At 44.3% G+C, this 16382-nt stretch overlaps 1 protein-coding gene across 2 annotated transcripts in view; it reads right to left on the reverse strand.

Moving 5' to 3' along the window:
- Positions 1-16382, reverse strand: part of TBC1D32 (TBC1 domain family member 32) — a 940667-nt gene that overhangs the window by 775885 nt on the left and 148400 nt on the right. For both annotated transcript variants that reach the window (XM_078648467.1, XM_078648468.1), the window contains 3 exons: positions 11132-11309; positions 10665-10736; positions 9608-9733 (listed from right to left, as the gene is read on the reverse strand). In XM_078648467.1, coding sequence (XP_078504593.1) covers positions 9608-9733; positions 10665-10736; positions 11132-11309 — 376 coding nt within the window. The remainder of the gene's footprint in view (positions 1-9607; positions 9734-10664; positions 10737-11131; positions 11310-16382) is intronic.

Raw genomic sequence — 16382 nt, forward strand, 5'->3', positions numbered from 1 at the left:
TTGGTAAACACGGCAAACTAAATTGGATGGTCTGTTTCCAATATCATTATGTGGTGGTGGATGGTCAACATGTTTCTGCCAAAGATGGTGTAATTAACCTGGCATTCGTCAGGACCTAAAGTGACTAAACCCCGGCGGTATGGGCACGCTAAGGCCCACCCTACCAAGGGACGTGAAAGTAAAAGATGTCTGTAAAAGTGCAATGTACAGGGGGCCTCACCGAACAAAAAAACGGGAGGCACACACCCTGCTAGTCTCTCGATCAGAGACTTCAAAAATTAGATGCACCTGTAAGAGCAAGAAATACAGACATACACAGAAAGACAAACAAACAATTAGTTCTTGTTCTGAAATTAATCATTGTAAATACGGTGACTTGTGCTCATGTGAGCTGGCCGGTGCACAACACTCAACTAATCGCAAAGGTAAGTGGCTCCGCCAGTGGGTGAGTATTATACTATGATACATGATAACATTATCAGTGTACTGCCGGTCTCACGTAGTGTCCATGTCAAATGGCACATACAATTATTGCCCACCGGTGCGCGTGTCAGATTCCATGCGCCGCGAGGACGATAAGTGACACTATGGGAAACGGGAGCTTTGGTAGTAAGCCCTGTAGGAACACAAAGCGCGTTCACTGTGTGAAACTAACCGATCAATGGGCCATGATCCAGTGACCAATATGCCCAAAGATTACGGAGTACTGACGCAATGGTTCTCACTTAAAAGGAGATGACGTTTCACCCCATAGACCACAGGAGGGGGGTGATGGCGTATTTGGCACATCCTGCATGAGGGAAAAACAAACAACGGGACAAACTGTTACAGAAGCCTCAAAGATACTTAGCTTGTGATGGTAGCGTAGCCAAGGGAACACTCACGCCCACGACGCCAGGCACCAGTTTATAAACCTGAACAGCCCTCTGAACTGAGTCTCGACGATCGGGACATTGAGTGAGGGGACGGTATATGTAGCGAGAGCCGAGTCAGCAGCGCTCGCATTTCCGGGTCAGGGCGTGTCCAAAAACGCGTGTGCGTGTGGTTAACCAATGGGAATGGCCGGCCGAAATCAACAAACCGACGTCACCATTGTGCAACTAGAGCGCCGAGGCGAAAGCTACAATGTCAGAACTGAAAAACGGAAAACTTTATTGACTATTATTAAATAGACAGCCCAAGAGAGTGGCATTAGATGATATGTCCATACTGACTATTACGCCGAGGATGGGCCAAAACAAAGCATGGGGTTAGTTCAATAATCTGGTCAATGCAGTAAACCAGGTGAACTATGTTCAGCATGGGTTATAGGATGTCATATGTCAGATCTGAGCAATGGCTTACGAACTGGTAGTTCTGGGAGGGGATAGACTAAAGATTAATCATTAGAGGATGCCTGTTCCAGGTATGATGTTTAAACATTAGAGAATGCCTGTTCTTAGTCTATCAATACTAATAGAGATGCACAAGGATAATTAATTATGTATTAGAGCTCGAAATCCGTTGGCACGATTGATAGATATTCAGAAAGATTCAGAGAGGATGTTACTTTCGAATTGAGCCCCAAGGTATGTCATCATTCAGACCATTTAGGTGGGTGCCCAGCCGGGACACCCATCGCTGCTCCTTCTCAAAAAGTCTTTCAGCAATGTTGGGGCCCTCAGTTAGCTGCTCGATGACAGTCCATCTTAGGTCATTGGTAGTGTGGTTCGCTTGTAAAAAGTGGTCGCTCATCTTGGTTGTGGTTTTTTTACACCTAATATTGCTCCTATGTTCACATACCCTCTGTTTGACCTTTCTTGTTGTCATGCCCACGTATCGGTACAAACAGGGGCACGTGATTAGGTAGACAACATTAGCCGAGTTACAGTTGGTGTGTGCTTTTTGCCACCATGTTTTGTCTGGTTCCAAGGACAACGATTTTGTAGCCATCGTTAGATGACAGACGGAACAGTTGGAACATGGGTAATGTCCCGTAACTCTGGGTAAATGCCATGCATCAGTAATGCTGCGTATTGGCGTAGCAACTGGTTCGTTAGGCCTGGTGTGTACCAAGGAGTCTTTCAAGCTACGACCTTTCCTAAATGAAAAAAGGGGCTTTTCCCAGTCCTTCTTGGCATTGGAGATTATTTTCCAGTTTTTGTTAATGGATTTTTTCATTAGGTTAGACAGGGTGCTATAGGTAGTGACACAGGTGAGGGGAGGTTCGTTCATGGGTCTCTCAGCTGGTTCCAGTAGGACTTTGCGGGGCTGGTTGCGTGCCCGTTTGAATCCTTTGCTTAGGATGTGATTCGGGTAACCTCTCTGTCGTAATTTATCAGTTAGGTTGGTTCATTGTTGTTTGAAGTCATCAGTACTGCTACAATTGCGCCGGATCCTTAGATATTGGCCGTAAGGCAGATTTTCCCTCAATGGGCGCGGATGAAAGCTGGAGAATTGGAGCAAGTTATTTTTTGCAGTAGCTTTATAATGAGTTTTGGTGGTTAAAGTCGTCCCACCGTTAGTTATCACTATATCAAGGAACACTACCTCCGTGGTGCTGACTGTGTGGGTAAATCTCAAGTATCTGTCGATAGTGTTGACCCAACTGAGAAATTCCATCAAACGTTCCATACTCCCTTGCCAGATGAGCAGCACATCGTCGATGTAGCGCTTCCAAAAGAAGATGTTCCTGGCAAAGGGATTGGTGATAGCTTGAATATTCCTGGCCTCAAAATCAGACACGTACAACCCCGCCACACTAGGGGCAAAGGTACTGCCCATCGAAGTACCAGAGCATTGAAGAAACAATTGTCCTTTATATGCAAAAAAAAATTCTTTAAGTGCAATAGTGGCACAGTCTATTATGAATTCTCTGGGAGTGGTATATTCCCAGGAAACTGAATTGAGAGCTGTACTCAGAACTTTGATGGTCTCATCTTGAGGGATACTCGTATAGAGGCTCTCTATGTCTAGAGTAGCCAATATTACTGAGTTTGCTTCAAAAGACATTGTTTGTAATTGGTGAAGCAGGCTCTTGGTGTCCTTTAGATATGTAGGTGTATTTTGAACGATGGGTTTCAAAAACTGGTCACAAAAGGTGGACAGGGGCTCTAGTAAAGACCCGATACCGGACACTATCGGCCGACCTGGAGGCGGCAGTTTGTTTTTGTGGGTCTTCGGGAGTGTATAAAAATATGGGACAGTACATTTGCTGGTGGCGAGAAAGTCCGCCTCATTTTTTGACAGGTGCCCATTCAGTTCATCTTCCTTGACCATGCTGATGATTCGATTTTGGAGATCAGCAGAAGGATCATGAGTAAGGGGAATGTAGTTGTTGGTATCATTCAATAGATCTTCACATACTTTCTCGTAGTCAGTAGTGTTCTGGATGACAATTCCTCCACCCTTACCGGCGGGTTTTATTGTGATTTTGGTGTTATTCTTAAGTGTCTCAAGTGCTTTATACTCTTCAGTACTGAAATTCCCGTATGTCGAAGGGTCTTGGCAGGTTTCCAAATCTAGGAACACTGCTTGTTCAAAGGCTATAATAGCCGCAGGTACTGTGTGGGGGGGGCGGTGTAAATGTAGATTTTAGTCTCAGACCTGTATCACCTTTCCGTAGGTCTGCATTAGGGTCCTAGGGTGCAGAAAGGTGTCAGTCTAATCGGGAGTGTCACCTTTAAGCTTGTAGTAGGGGAAAATCAGGAGCTGGTCCTAAACCCCTCGTGAACAGAAACTCTCACATCTGTGCGCTGCTAATTAAGCCCTCACTCACCGACCTGGTCGGTGACATGCTTCATCATCGGGCCCCACTGGGTGTGACCGAATGTCACCCCAGTGTGCTTCAACGCCAGATTTACTGCGGAGCAGGTAATGTGAAGAAGTGAAGGCTAGATGATGGGTTACGTGAAGAGAGTGATGTGGTGAATTAAAAATGCCTTGCATGTATCAAAAATTGATTTAATGACTGATCACCATGGGCATATTAAAAAATGTGTTGGTAAACACGGCCAACTAAATTGGATGGTCTGTTTCCAATATCATTATGTGGTGGTGGATGGTCAACATGTTTCTGCCAAAGATGGTGTAATTAACCTGGCATTCGTCAGGACCTAAAGTGACTAAACCCCGGCGGTATGGGCACGCTAAGGCCCACCCTACCAAGGGACGTGAAAGTAAAAGATGTCTGTAAAAGTGCAATGTACAGGGGGCCTCACCGAACAAAAAACCGGGAGGCACACACCCTGCTAGTCTCTCGATCAGAGACTTCTAAAATTAGATGCACCTGTAAGAGCAAGAAATACAGATATACACAGAAAGACAAACAAACAATTAGTTCTTGTTCTGAAATTTATCATTGTAAATACGGTGACTTGTGCTCATGTGAGCTGGCCGGTGCACAACACTCAACTAATCGCAAAGGTAAGTGGCTCCGCCAGTGGGTGAGTATTATACTATGATACATGATAACATTATCAGTGTACTGCCAGTCTCACGTAGTGTCCATGTCAAATGGCACATACAATTATTGCCCACCGGTGCGCGTGTCAGATTCCATGCGCCGCGAGGACGATAAGTGACACTATGGGAAACGGGAGCTTTGGTAGTAAGCCCTGTAGGAACACAAAGCGCGTTCACTGTGTGAAACTAACCGATCAATGGGCCATGAGCCAGTGACCAATATGCCCAAAGATTACGGAGTACTGACGCAATGGTTCTCACTTAAAAGGAGATGACGTTTCACCCCATAGACCACGGGAGGGGGGTGATGGCGTATTTGGCACATCCTGCATGAGGGAAAAACAAACAACGGGACAAACTGTTACAGAAGCCTCAAAGATACTTAGCTTGTGATGGTAGCGTAGCCAAGGGAACACTCACGCCCACGACGCCAGGCACCCGTTTATAAACCTGAACAGCCCTCTGAACCGAGTTTCGGCGATCGGGACATTGAGTGAGGGGACGGTATATGTAGCGAGAGCAGAGTCAGCAGCGCTCGCATTTCCGGGTCAGGGCGTGGCCAAAAACGCGTGTGCGTGTGGTTAACCAATGGGAATGGCCGGCCGAAATCAACAAACCGACGTCACCATTGTGCAACTAGAGTGCCCAGGCGAAAGCTACGATGTCAGAACTGAAAAACTGAAAACTTTATTTACTATTATTAAATAGATGATGGGCTGGGACCCGGGGTGGCATCAACCACATTTTGAGAACCAGTACCAACAGCCTTTTTTAGAGAGGGGTCGGAGAGGCAGAGGCAAAAGCAGAAGAACACCCAATCAGATATCCTGGCAGACAGACGACCCAGTCGGCAACCATACCAGGAGCAAAACACCACAACCCGGGACAAGCAACCAACAAGTCTAATCACAAATTTGTCAGATTTGCAATTGACAAGTATTGAACAACAGGTCCTTGAAAAAGGACTTGGCTTTGTACCAACAGCCCGCCCAGACAAAGTCAAGCTGCATTGTGAACTGACCGAGTTCTTCAGAAAATTGAAATGAAAGGCCTACTTTGAAGGAAAAGAGGACCCTAATGCAGACCTACGGAAAGGGGATACTGGTCTGAGACTAAAATCTACATTTACACCGCCCCCCCACACAGTACCTGCGGCTATTATAGCCTTTGAACAAGCAGTGTTCCTAGATTTGGAAACCTGCCAAGACCCTTCGACATATGGGAATTTCAGTACTGAAGAGTATAAAGCACTTGAGACACTTAAGAATAACACCAAAATCACAATAAAACCCGCCGGTAAGGGTGGAGGAATTGTCATCCAGAACACTACTGACTAGGAGAAAGTATGTGAAGATCTATTGAATGATACCAACAACTACATTCCCCTTACTCATGATCCTTCTGCTGATCTCCAAAATCGAATCATCAGCATGGTCAAGGAAGCTGAACTGAATGGGCACCTGTCAAAAAATGAGGCGGACTTTCTCGCCACCAGCAAATGTACTGTCCCATATTTTTATACACTCCCGAAGACCCACAAAAACAAACTGCCGCCTCCAGGTCGGCCGATAGTGTCAGGTATCGGGCATTTACTAGAGCCCCAGTCCACCTTTTGTGACCAGTTTTTGAAACCCATGGTTCAAAATACACCTACATATCTAAAGGACACCAAGAGCCTGCTTCACCAATTACAAACAATGTCCTTTGAAGCAAACTCAGTAATATTGGCTACTCTAGACATAGAGAGCCTCTATACGAGTATCCCTCAAGATGAGACCATCAAAGTTCTGAGTACAGCTCTCAATTCAGTTTCCTGGGAATATACCACTCTCAGAGAATTCATAATAGACTGTGCCACTATTGCACTTAAAGAATTTTTTTTTGCATATAAAGGACAATTGTTTCTTCAATGCTCTGGTACTTCGATGGGCAGTACCTTTGCCCCTAGTGTGGCGGGGTTGTACGTGTCTGATTTTGAGGCCAGGAATATTCAAGCTATCACCAATCCCTTTGCCAGGAACATCTTTTGGAAGCGCTACATCGACAAGGTGCTGCTCATCTGGCAAGGGAGTATGGAACGTTTGATGGAATTTCTCAGTTGGGTCAACACTATCGACAGATACCTGAGATTTACCCACACAGTCAGCACCACGGAGGTAGTGTTCTTTGATATAGTGATAACTAACGGTGGGACGACTTTAACCACCAAAACTCATTATAAAGCTACTGCAAAAAATAACTTGCTCCAATTCTCCAGCTTTCATCCGCGCCCATTGAGGGAAAATCTGCCTTACGGCCAATATCTAAAGATCCGGCGCAATTGTAGCAGTACTGATGACTTCAAACAACAATCAACCAACCTAACTGATAAATTACGACAGAGAGGTTACCCGAATCACATCCTAAGCAAAGGATTCAAACGGGCACGCAACCAACGCCGCAAGGTCCTACTGGAACCAGCTGAGAGACCCATGAACGAACCTCCCCTCACCTGTGTCACTACCTATAGCACCCTGTCTAACCTAATGAAAAAATCCATTAACAAAAACTGGAAAATAATATCCAGTGCCAAGAAGGCCTGGGAAAAGCCCCTTTTTTCATTTAGGAAAGGTCGTAGCTTGAAAGACTCCTTGGTACACACCAGGCCTAAAGAACCAGTTGCTACGCCAATACGCAGCATTACTGATGCATGGCATTTACCCAGAGTTACGGGACATTACCCATGTTCCAACTGTTCCGTCTGTCATCTAACGATGGCTACAAAATCGTTGTCCTTGGAACCAGACAAAACATGGTGGCAAAAAGCACACACCACCTGTAACTCTGCTAATGTCGTCTACCTAATCACGTGCCCCTGTTTGTACCGATACGTGGGCATGACAACAAGAAAGGTCAAACAGAGGGTATGTGAACATAGGAGCAATATTAGGTGTAAAAAAAAACACAACCAAGATGAGCGACCACTTTTCACAAGCGAACCACACCACCAATGACCTAAGATGGACTGTCATCGAGCAGCTAACTGAGGGCCCCAACATTGCTGAAAGACTTTTTGAGAAGGAGCAGCGATGGGTGTCCCGGCTGGGCACCCACCTAAATGGTCTGAATGATGACATACCTTGGGGCTCAATTCGAAAGTAACATCCTCTAGGAATCTTTCTGAATATCTATTAATCGTGCCAACGGATTTCGAGCTCTAATACATAATTAATTATCCTTGTGCATCTCTATGAGTATTGATAGACTAAGAACAGGCATTCTCTAATGTTTAAACATCATACCTGGAACAGGCATCCTCTAATGATTAATCTTTAGTCTATCCCCTCCCAGAACTACCAGTTCGTAAGCCATTGCTCAGATCTGACATATGACATCCTATAACCCATGCTGAACTTAGTTCACCTGGTTTACTGCATTGACCAGATTATTGAACTAACCCCATGCTTCGTTTTGGCCCATCCTCGGCGTAATAGTCAATATGGACATATCATCTAATGCCACTCTCTTGGGCTGTCTATTTAATAATAGTCAATAAAGTTTTCCGTTTTTCAGTTCTGACATCGTAGCTTTCGCCTGGGCGCTCTAGTTGCACAATGGGGACGTCGGTTTGTTGATTTCGGCCGGCCATTCCCATTGGTTAACCACACGCACATGCGTTTTTGGCCACGCCCTGACCCGGAAATGCGAGCGCTGCTGACTCGGCTCTCGCTACATATACCGTCCCCTCACTCAATGTCCCGATCGTCGTGACTCGGTTCAGAGGGCTGTTCAGGTTTATAAACGATTGCCTGGCGTCGTGGGAGTGAGTGTTCCCTTGGCTACGCTACCATCACAAGCTAAGTATCTTTGAGGCTTCTGTAACAGTTTGTCCCGTTGTTTGTTATTCCCTCATGCAGGATGTGCCAAATACGCCATCACCCCCCTCCCGTGGTCTATGGGGTGAAACGTCATCTCCTTTTAAGTGAGAACCATTGCGTCAGTACTCCGTAATCTTTGGGCATATTGGTGACTGGCTCATGGCCCATTGATCGGTTAGTTTCACACAGTGAACGCGCTTTGTGTTCCTACAGGGCTTACTACCAAAGCTCCCGTTTCCCATAGTGTCACTTATCGTCCTCGCGGCGCATGGAATCTGACACGCGCACCGGTGGGCAATAATTGTATGTGCCGTTTGATATGGACACTACGTGAGACCGGCAGTACACTGATAATGTTATCATGTATCATAGTATAATACTCACCCACTGGCGGAGCCACTTACCTTTGCGATTAGTTGAGTGTTGTGCACCGGCCAGCTCACATGAGCACAAGTCACCGTATTTACAATGATTCATTTCAGAACAAGAACTAATTGTTTGTTTGTCTTTCTGTGTATGTCTGTATTTCTTGCTCTTACAGGTGCATCTAATTTTTGAAGTCTCTGATCGAGAGACTAGCAGGGTGTGTGCCTCCCGTTTTTTTGTTCGGTGAGGCCCCCTGTACATTGCACTTTTACAGACATCTTTTACTTTCACGTCCCTTGGTAGGGTGGGCCTTAGCGTGCCCATACCGCCGGGGTTTAGTCACTTTAGGTCCTGACGAATGCCAGGTTAATTACACCATCTTTGGCAGAAACATGTTGACCATCCACCACCACATAATGATATTGGAAACAGACCATCCAATTTAGTTGGCCGTGTTTACCAACACATTTTTTAATATGCCCTTGGTGATCAGTCATGAAATCAATTTTTGATACATGCAAGGCATTTTTAATTAACCACATCACTCTCTTCACGTAACCCATCACCTAGCCTTCACTTCTTCACATTACCCGCTCCGCAGTAAATCTGGCGTTGAAGCACACTGGGGTGACATTCGGTCACACCCAGTGGGGCCCGATGATGAAGCATGTCACCGACCAGGTCGGTGAGTGAGGGCTTTATAAACAAACCTAATTGGTGTTGTTACCTCTTGTGCTCGATTATTTGTGTTTTTTCAATCAAGTAACACTCTTTTGTTGTTATTTTTCTAGTTATAGTAGGGACTAAGAGTGTTGCTTCTTCCCTACCTCTCTTTTTGTTGATTTGTCAGAACCACTATTAGCCTACACTAAAATAATCAATAGGGATCATAATATACAATACAAAATGTGTACATTGGACTTCGGTAAATGTGTTCTTACAGTAAATGTGGAATCAGGATCTGCAAGTGATATGGTCAGGTTTTTACGTAGAGTGGTCCAGCTCTCACTATTAAGGACATCCGATGGGGGAGCGGAGCACAAGGTCTTCAATGCATCTAGTCGTACCTACGAAAACAAATTAACACAAAGTCACAAGAACTCTTAAAATATCTTGTGATTCAACAATAAAATATCTTTTCCTTTCTTGGTTGCCAGAGAACGCAATGGGTCAGGGAGAACTGTTTAATAGAAGCATCTTTCATGATACATTTGCTGTAAAGCTCTACTTGGAGAAAGCAGAATGTCACATTTTCTGAATTTTTTTCAAACCTAAAGTTACCTTTCTCCTAATCCTCCCGAGTCCAAAGATCTTTAGCTAGCCACCTGGACTAATAAAGTTTGTAGTGTAACACTGCCTTTTATGTTAGTAGAAACTCACTAACATATCACAAAAGTACAGATATGAAGCCTTGTAGCTGCTTAGTAACTGTATTTATTACAAACTATTCCTAAATGATGGACATACAATTCTACAAGTACCCCAGAAATATTATCAAATCGTTTTACACCTTGTAGTCAGAGTCTTGGAGAATATTTCCTAAGTGCATATACAAATGTTCTTACCCCATAAAGGGTATAGTCAGAGGCGGAGGTCACTCTGTTTCTGAATTTGAGTGGATTCACCTTACACTTACTCTTCAATGATAAAGGAATACAAATGTTTCCACAGTGGAACTCAATTCTTCTTGCAGGACAGCCTAACAAGCAGCAGGTCAATTTCTTATTCTAGCTTTCTAGAGTCTTGTTTCTGGTAAAATGTATGCCAACCTCTGCAGGCATTCGCTATGGAGCAAAACGCAGCGAGACTAGAGCCCAACAATCTACGGCAGGACTCTGTTTACGTACAACCTCCTTCCTTAGACCAAAAGAATTGTATCTCAATGTTTTGGTCAATGTGCTGAAAAATTTATTTTGTTGTGACTTCTGCTTTTCTCAAAGATTATGAAACACTGGATTAGAGTTTCCATTCAAGCGTAAATGATTCTCATAGGCTTACCTCCTTGGGCTGGCTTGGATCAAGCCTTTCTGCTATCACCTGCAGCTGCTCTTGATTCATGAAAGAGTAACTCTGTAATAAGGGTTGCAAAATAGTCAGAGTGAGTCCAATGCACATTTCCAAGGATGCTCAATAACACTGCAAAATTTTACAGGAACATTTGACAGCTTAAAATTAACAATGAATACCTATGAGAAGGTGGTCACAGATAGGATGTGATTAACCAGAGAAGATGAACCTGTTCATGGAAAATGTCTACTTCATGGCTATATGGTGTGACTTGCTTAGGTGCAGGATAGTAGGCAGGAGGAGCAAGACTCAATACATCAAATGGCACTGTACAGCTGTGCAAGTAAATAATTCAGGGTTATTATATAGACTATGTTCTATCTTTTGTAGTGGTCACCACCACATTGAGGAAAGAGGATACTGGTGCACAGTTTTGTATTTGGAGTAAACAACCATACCTGGTTGAACGAAGAATCGCTGTCGGAGTAGTTATCAGTGAAGTGGCTGCTGTGCTGCTTGCGCTGGCTCTTCTTCTGGGTCTCCTTACTTTTCACGTGGTCCTCCTCAAACTTATTAATAAGCGCGTCCACTACAACCACCATGACACTTTTTAGGGAAAGCATCATTTCTCTGTACCTTTAATGTCAAAGCAAGAACACATGTAAATACTAGAGGAGTCCAACCTTGTGCCAAGAACATTGTGTCTGATTGAGGGAATCACAACGAAAATAAGACTGGATTTACAATACAATGGAATTGTCTGGTTATGAAAATACTGCACACTGAAGTAATAATAGAGCAAAGGAGAGACAATAACAGACACAATAAGCAATACCTTTGAAGGAAAGAAAGGGATGACAACCAGTTCCTTTAATTACAATGAGGTAATAAAGCAATTTACAGTATCAGAATCTTGAGCAAAACAGCTCTAGGACATTTAACATATAAATGTAGCAGACTAACACTTTGAAACTTCCACTGCTGTTTTGAACAAAATGCTTTAACAACACTGATCAGTAATAAAGAAAAATAATAATGGGTCTCTCATGCAGCACTAACTGTTTGAGTCTAAAAAACTGATAACATTCAACTGTGGATTTTGTCTGTTATCAATCTCAAACTAATTAAAGCAGAGTTGACCCCTCCTAAATGTATTTCTTCCTTAATGAGTACATATTGGAGGCTGAGAAGTGTGTTGGAGTTTACACAGTACAGGGCCACGCACAAGCAGCACTTTTTGACTATCGGGGTGTCGGTTCCTCCGTTTTATAGCAAAGCTGCCAATAATGAGAAAATTGGTGAGTAACAAGCAAGTAGCTTGTGGTGGTTGCTTACGTAAGGCGCTTCCTATATTTTTACACAATCTTAGTAAATGGGATTGATGTGAATAGCTTCACACGTAAACACTGGGGTAGTCCCCAAAAGTTACTGGAACGGCACCCCTACCTACTTCAAGAATTGAATCATTATTGATTTGCCTTAAGAATTGAGCATACAGTGGGACTGTGTTCAAGGACTCTACTGCTTACACACCCTCCTGAATTTCAGAGAGAGAAGGTCTCTAAAGTTTATTTGTTGATTAATGAAAATCATTACAAACTAAAGAAAGTACATATCCAGAGCAACATCAGATTAAACATATACAGAGGAGACTTACTTACCTGCCGCCACCGCCGAGAGTCATTCCAGGCCTCAAAAAGACCTCGCCAGAGCCAACGCTCAAGCCGCCACCGCCGAGAGTCATCACCGGGCATTGGAAACCGCGCCGCCGCTCCGGGAGGACTACAACTCCCGGCAGGCCTCGCGGCGGCGCGTGGAAGTGACGCGGAACGCGCCGGCAGAGCGCAGACAGCACCATAAAGGGAGGAGGAGACCCGCGTCGCGGGACGCGAGCGGGACGCCCGGGGCGAAACCCGGGCAAAGGGCGGGCCCTCTACGGCCCTCATCGGCACAAGTCGGCCAGGCTAGGCCACCCCTCTAATACTACCCTTTTGTGCACCAGGGAATTACCTTCATAATTGTCTCCAGCAAGTAGTGGTGTTCCAGACGTTGGTTGACCGCCTCCTGAGCCCTAGCTATCCAGACGGGGGTCGGTAAGCAGGCTACATAGCCTCTATCGAATCGCCCAGGAGCCCGGGATAAGGAGGGGGCCCACGTGGAAACGCCAACAACAGACAATCATACTGACGATTTTGTAAAGGAGTGAGCTGGATATCTGCACAAGTATTGAAGTAAGACTTTTTGTTTTAATCTTGGGAGTGATACTTTGTTAATTAATTAAGCTGTGGGTATAAGACTTTCACACACCTTTGCAAAATTATGCGTAAAAGAAACCATCACTCGGCATCCGAAACACCAAAGAACACCATGGAAAACTACCTTGTCCAAGTGGTCAGCAAAATAAACAGCAAACGCAGACAATCGCTAGGTCTGTCCCAATCACCTATTCTTCATCCCAGAGCCCACCCACCTCCTCGCAAATCAATGAGTCCTTGTTATTAGACTAACAACGATCCCCATGCACCAGCTTCCCCAGAAACTGTCAATATTGATATAAGCACATCGAATGTGGGGGATACTGATCAACACGTGGTTAATGACTCAGATGCACAGGTTGTCATTGAGGTTGAAGGAAATAATGATAAAGAAGATGTGGAGGATGACACACCGGCTAAACAGACCTCAAGGGCAGTTAGAGCCTGTCGCAGACTGCAAAGCAAACGTGGGGGGGCACGTTCTGGAAAAAACAAGGCCACACCACCACCAAAGGGAAAAAATACCTGCAAGAACAATGAGGAAAATAATCTGAGGGACACATTGGACGAGGATTTAATGTCCAAAATAGCGGAACTGTTAGAGATAAAAATACAGACAATTATTAAGCCACTTATAAGTAAGATTGACAAACTTTCTGCAGAGATAAAGAAACTTGGAAGTACACAAAATGTCTTAGCAGATGCAATAGGCAATGTCCTTAGTAATGTCAATAAAGGCAGTGATCTCCCAGAGAAAGATAATGAATCCAAGGTAACACCAGATGCTACCCCCCCAGGAGTAACTCCTACAGAATGCCCACAAATTTCTGGCCAAAATACTATCAACTTGCCATTAGAAGCCCCAACTGTCCCATTAATTGATTCAACACATGCTACAGTGCACTCTTGTTTTGAAGAAAATCAAACACAATTTGTAGTTGAAGCAGCACCGTTAGTGCTAGTGCTAGCCAATACACCAACCCTATCACCGGACCAAACTGAGTCAGCCTCATCACTAAAAAGTAAGGCACTATACTGGCTCTCAAATAATATGCGGATAGCACAGGGGGGTGAACAGCGTTTGGCTGATGAAATTAAAACAGCAAGGAGGGTTGGTTGGATAGGAAATAAGCAAAAAAAATGGAAGGGCGACTGTGTGATACTAAACTTTTCGACCGCAGCTGCTCTTCCAGATATTTTATCAAATATCCTTCCACCACAAAAAAGAAGTAGCTCTATAATCCCTCTCACATTAGAATTTTTCTATAATGACACACAAATGGCCAACAATCAAAAACCCCGGAAGCCAGTTTGGTCAACGAGAGTCCATGGTTGGGGAGGGGGACCATCAGCTTTTGACACGAATTACGCTCCCCAAAATAGGGTAGGCCCATGGCTACCAAACCAACACAATATTTTTCAAAACACTACTTTAGGGCAAAATTGGAATCAAATGGGCAGACGAGGGCCGGGTATAATATCCAACAATTGTGGGCCTACAGGAAATGTTAAACATAATGGAGGATGGCCAGGTATGCAGCAGAATTTACTGTATCCTAATACCCCAGTACCTATAGGTAATACTGACTTTAGTGGAGGATGGCTGGGCTCTTATCAGAACCCACCCTTTCCCATTACCCCTGTACCTAGATGGAATGCCCCCACAAATGGTTGGGGGTTCGGGGCCCCATCTTACAACTGGGGAGTTAGCACTTCAAATAGGTTTGAAGCCTTAGCTGGCTTAGCTGACTGCGACTGACTTGAGGGAAGGGCCCTGACAACGCCATGTAGTACAAACTACACATATCCTAGGTTGTATCTCAAAGTTGAATCAAACCAGATTGCACCTACTAAAATCTTACAACAGCCATTACATCCTGCTGAAACAATAGCTCAACAACTGCATTTAGAGACATCTAAGGTAACCGCATCATGTCAGGTAGTAGAAACACGAGGGGTTCTAGGAAGTAAAAAAATCATCTGCTGGAACATAGCGGGTCTGAAAAAAAACCTTTCGGACCCGTCTTGGCATGATTACCTGACGAGTGGGGATCTAATCATGTTCCAGGAGACATGGGGGCTTGAAAACTACTTTAAGGTGGATTATAGATCTTTTTTCATACCCGCAGTAAACACAAATGGAGGGAGACCCTCTGGCGGATTAACAATCTGGGTGAAAATCACAGGAGGCCTGTCCTTTGAGCAAATTGATATAAATAATCCCGACATTCTATTACTCAAGCTAAAAAATACTAAGGGTTGTAGCACTTATGTGATCAATATCTATAATAGACCGCATCGATCATGTAAAGAATCAACAGTTGTAACCCACCTGAATAGTCTTTTGGCGGGATTCGATCAAAATGCACAAATAATTATAGGCGGTGATTTTAACAGACGCTTTGAACCTATAATAGGTCTAGAAGACATCTATAAGGATGAGGATAGTGCCAACAATACTCCCTTAGTAGATACAACTTACAAAGCACCTTGCTCAGTGAGCGCCTTACAATTACTGAACTTGACATTAGAATCAGGCTTACGTGCATGTAATGGGCGGTTGCCATCAGACTGTCCCAGTAGACCAACGTTTACCAGAGGGGCACACTCCAGCCACTTAGATTATTTACTAGTCTCTCTGAACTTGTGGCCTATGATCATCGATCTAATAGTGGACGATCGCATGGAAAGCGACCACTATCCTCTGATCTTATCTGTCCAAACCCAGATTTTTAAAACCCTCGACAAAAGTGCTAATAGCACAATGTCCTTGCCACAAGATCCCCTAGTGGCAAATAACCGCAGATCCCTGAAATGGCCAGTAGTACTAGACAACCCTAAAATCATTAGTCAAATCTATAATGTATTTGTGAGTCATATGTCTTCTCTCTTAGGTAACAGTACTGACATCCAAAATCCTAGTTTGATAGAATCCCATGAACATTTAACCAACCAACTTGGCGGGATCCTGACCAGGGCAATAAAAAGATCACATAATGCCCAAAAGAGTAAACAAACCGGGAGTACCTGGTATAACCAGGATTGCCGGAAAGCCAAGACAGACCTAATTATAGCGGTCAGGGGGGGTTCAATGGATATTGTGAGAACTAAGAGAGCACAGTATAAAAGATTTTTATCAAAGGCCAAGAAAGAGTGGGACGAAAGGGTTTGGTCCGACTTACTGGATGCATGTAAGTGCAAAGATCAGACCACTTTTTGGAGCCTCATTGCTAGAGGCACCAGGGGGATGACAGAATGTAAAGATACATTTCTAGAGGAAAAGACATGGGTCGAGTACTTTACTATGTTATACTCTTGTACAAGTTCAGGTGAGAGTGGAGGTTGGGATAGTTTGCAGGCCCCTTTGGCAGCGTATGATGCACCTCTTGTTTTTTCTCTAACAGAAACTATCTCCGCAATTAAGGCAGTTAAGTCAGGGAAAGCACCAGGCCCT

This window comes from Lissotriton helveticus, chromosome 6 (assembly GCF_964261635.1).
Source record: "Lissotriton helveticus chromosome 6, aLisHel1.1, whole genome shotgun sequence".
In the NCBI taxonomy this organism is placed as follows: Eukaryota; Metazoa; Chordata; class Amphibia; order Caudata; family Salamandridae; genus Lissotriton; species Lissotriton helveticus.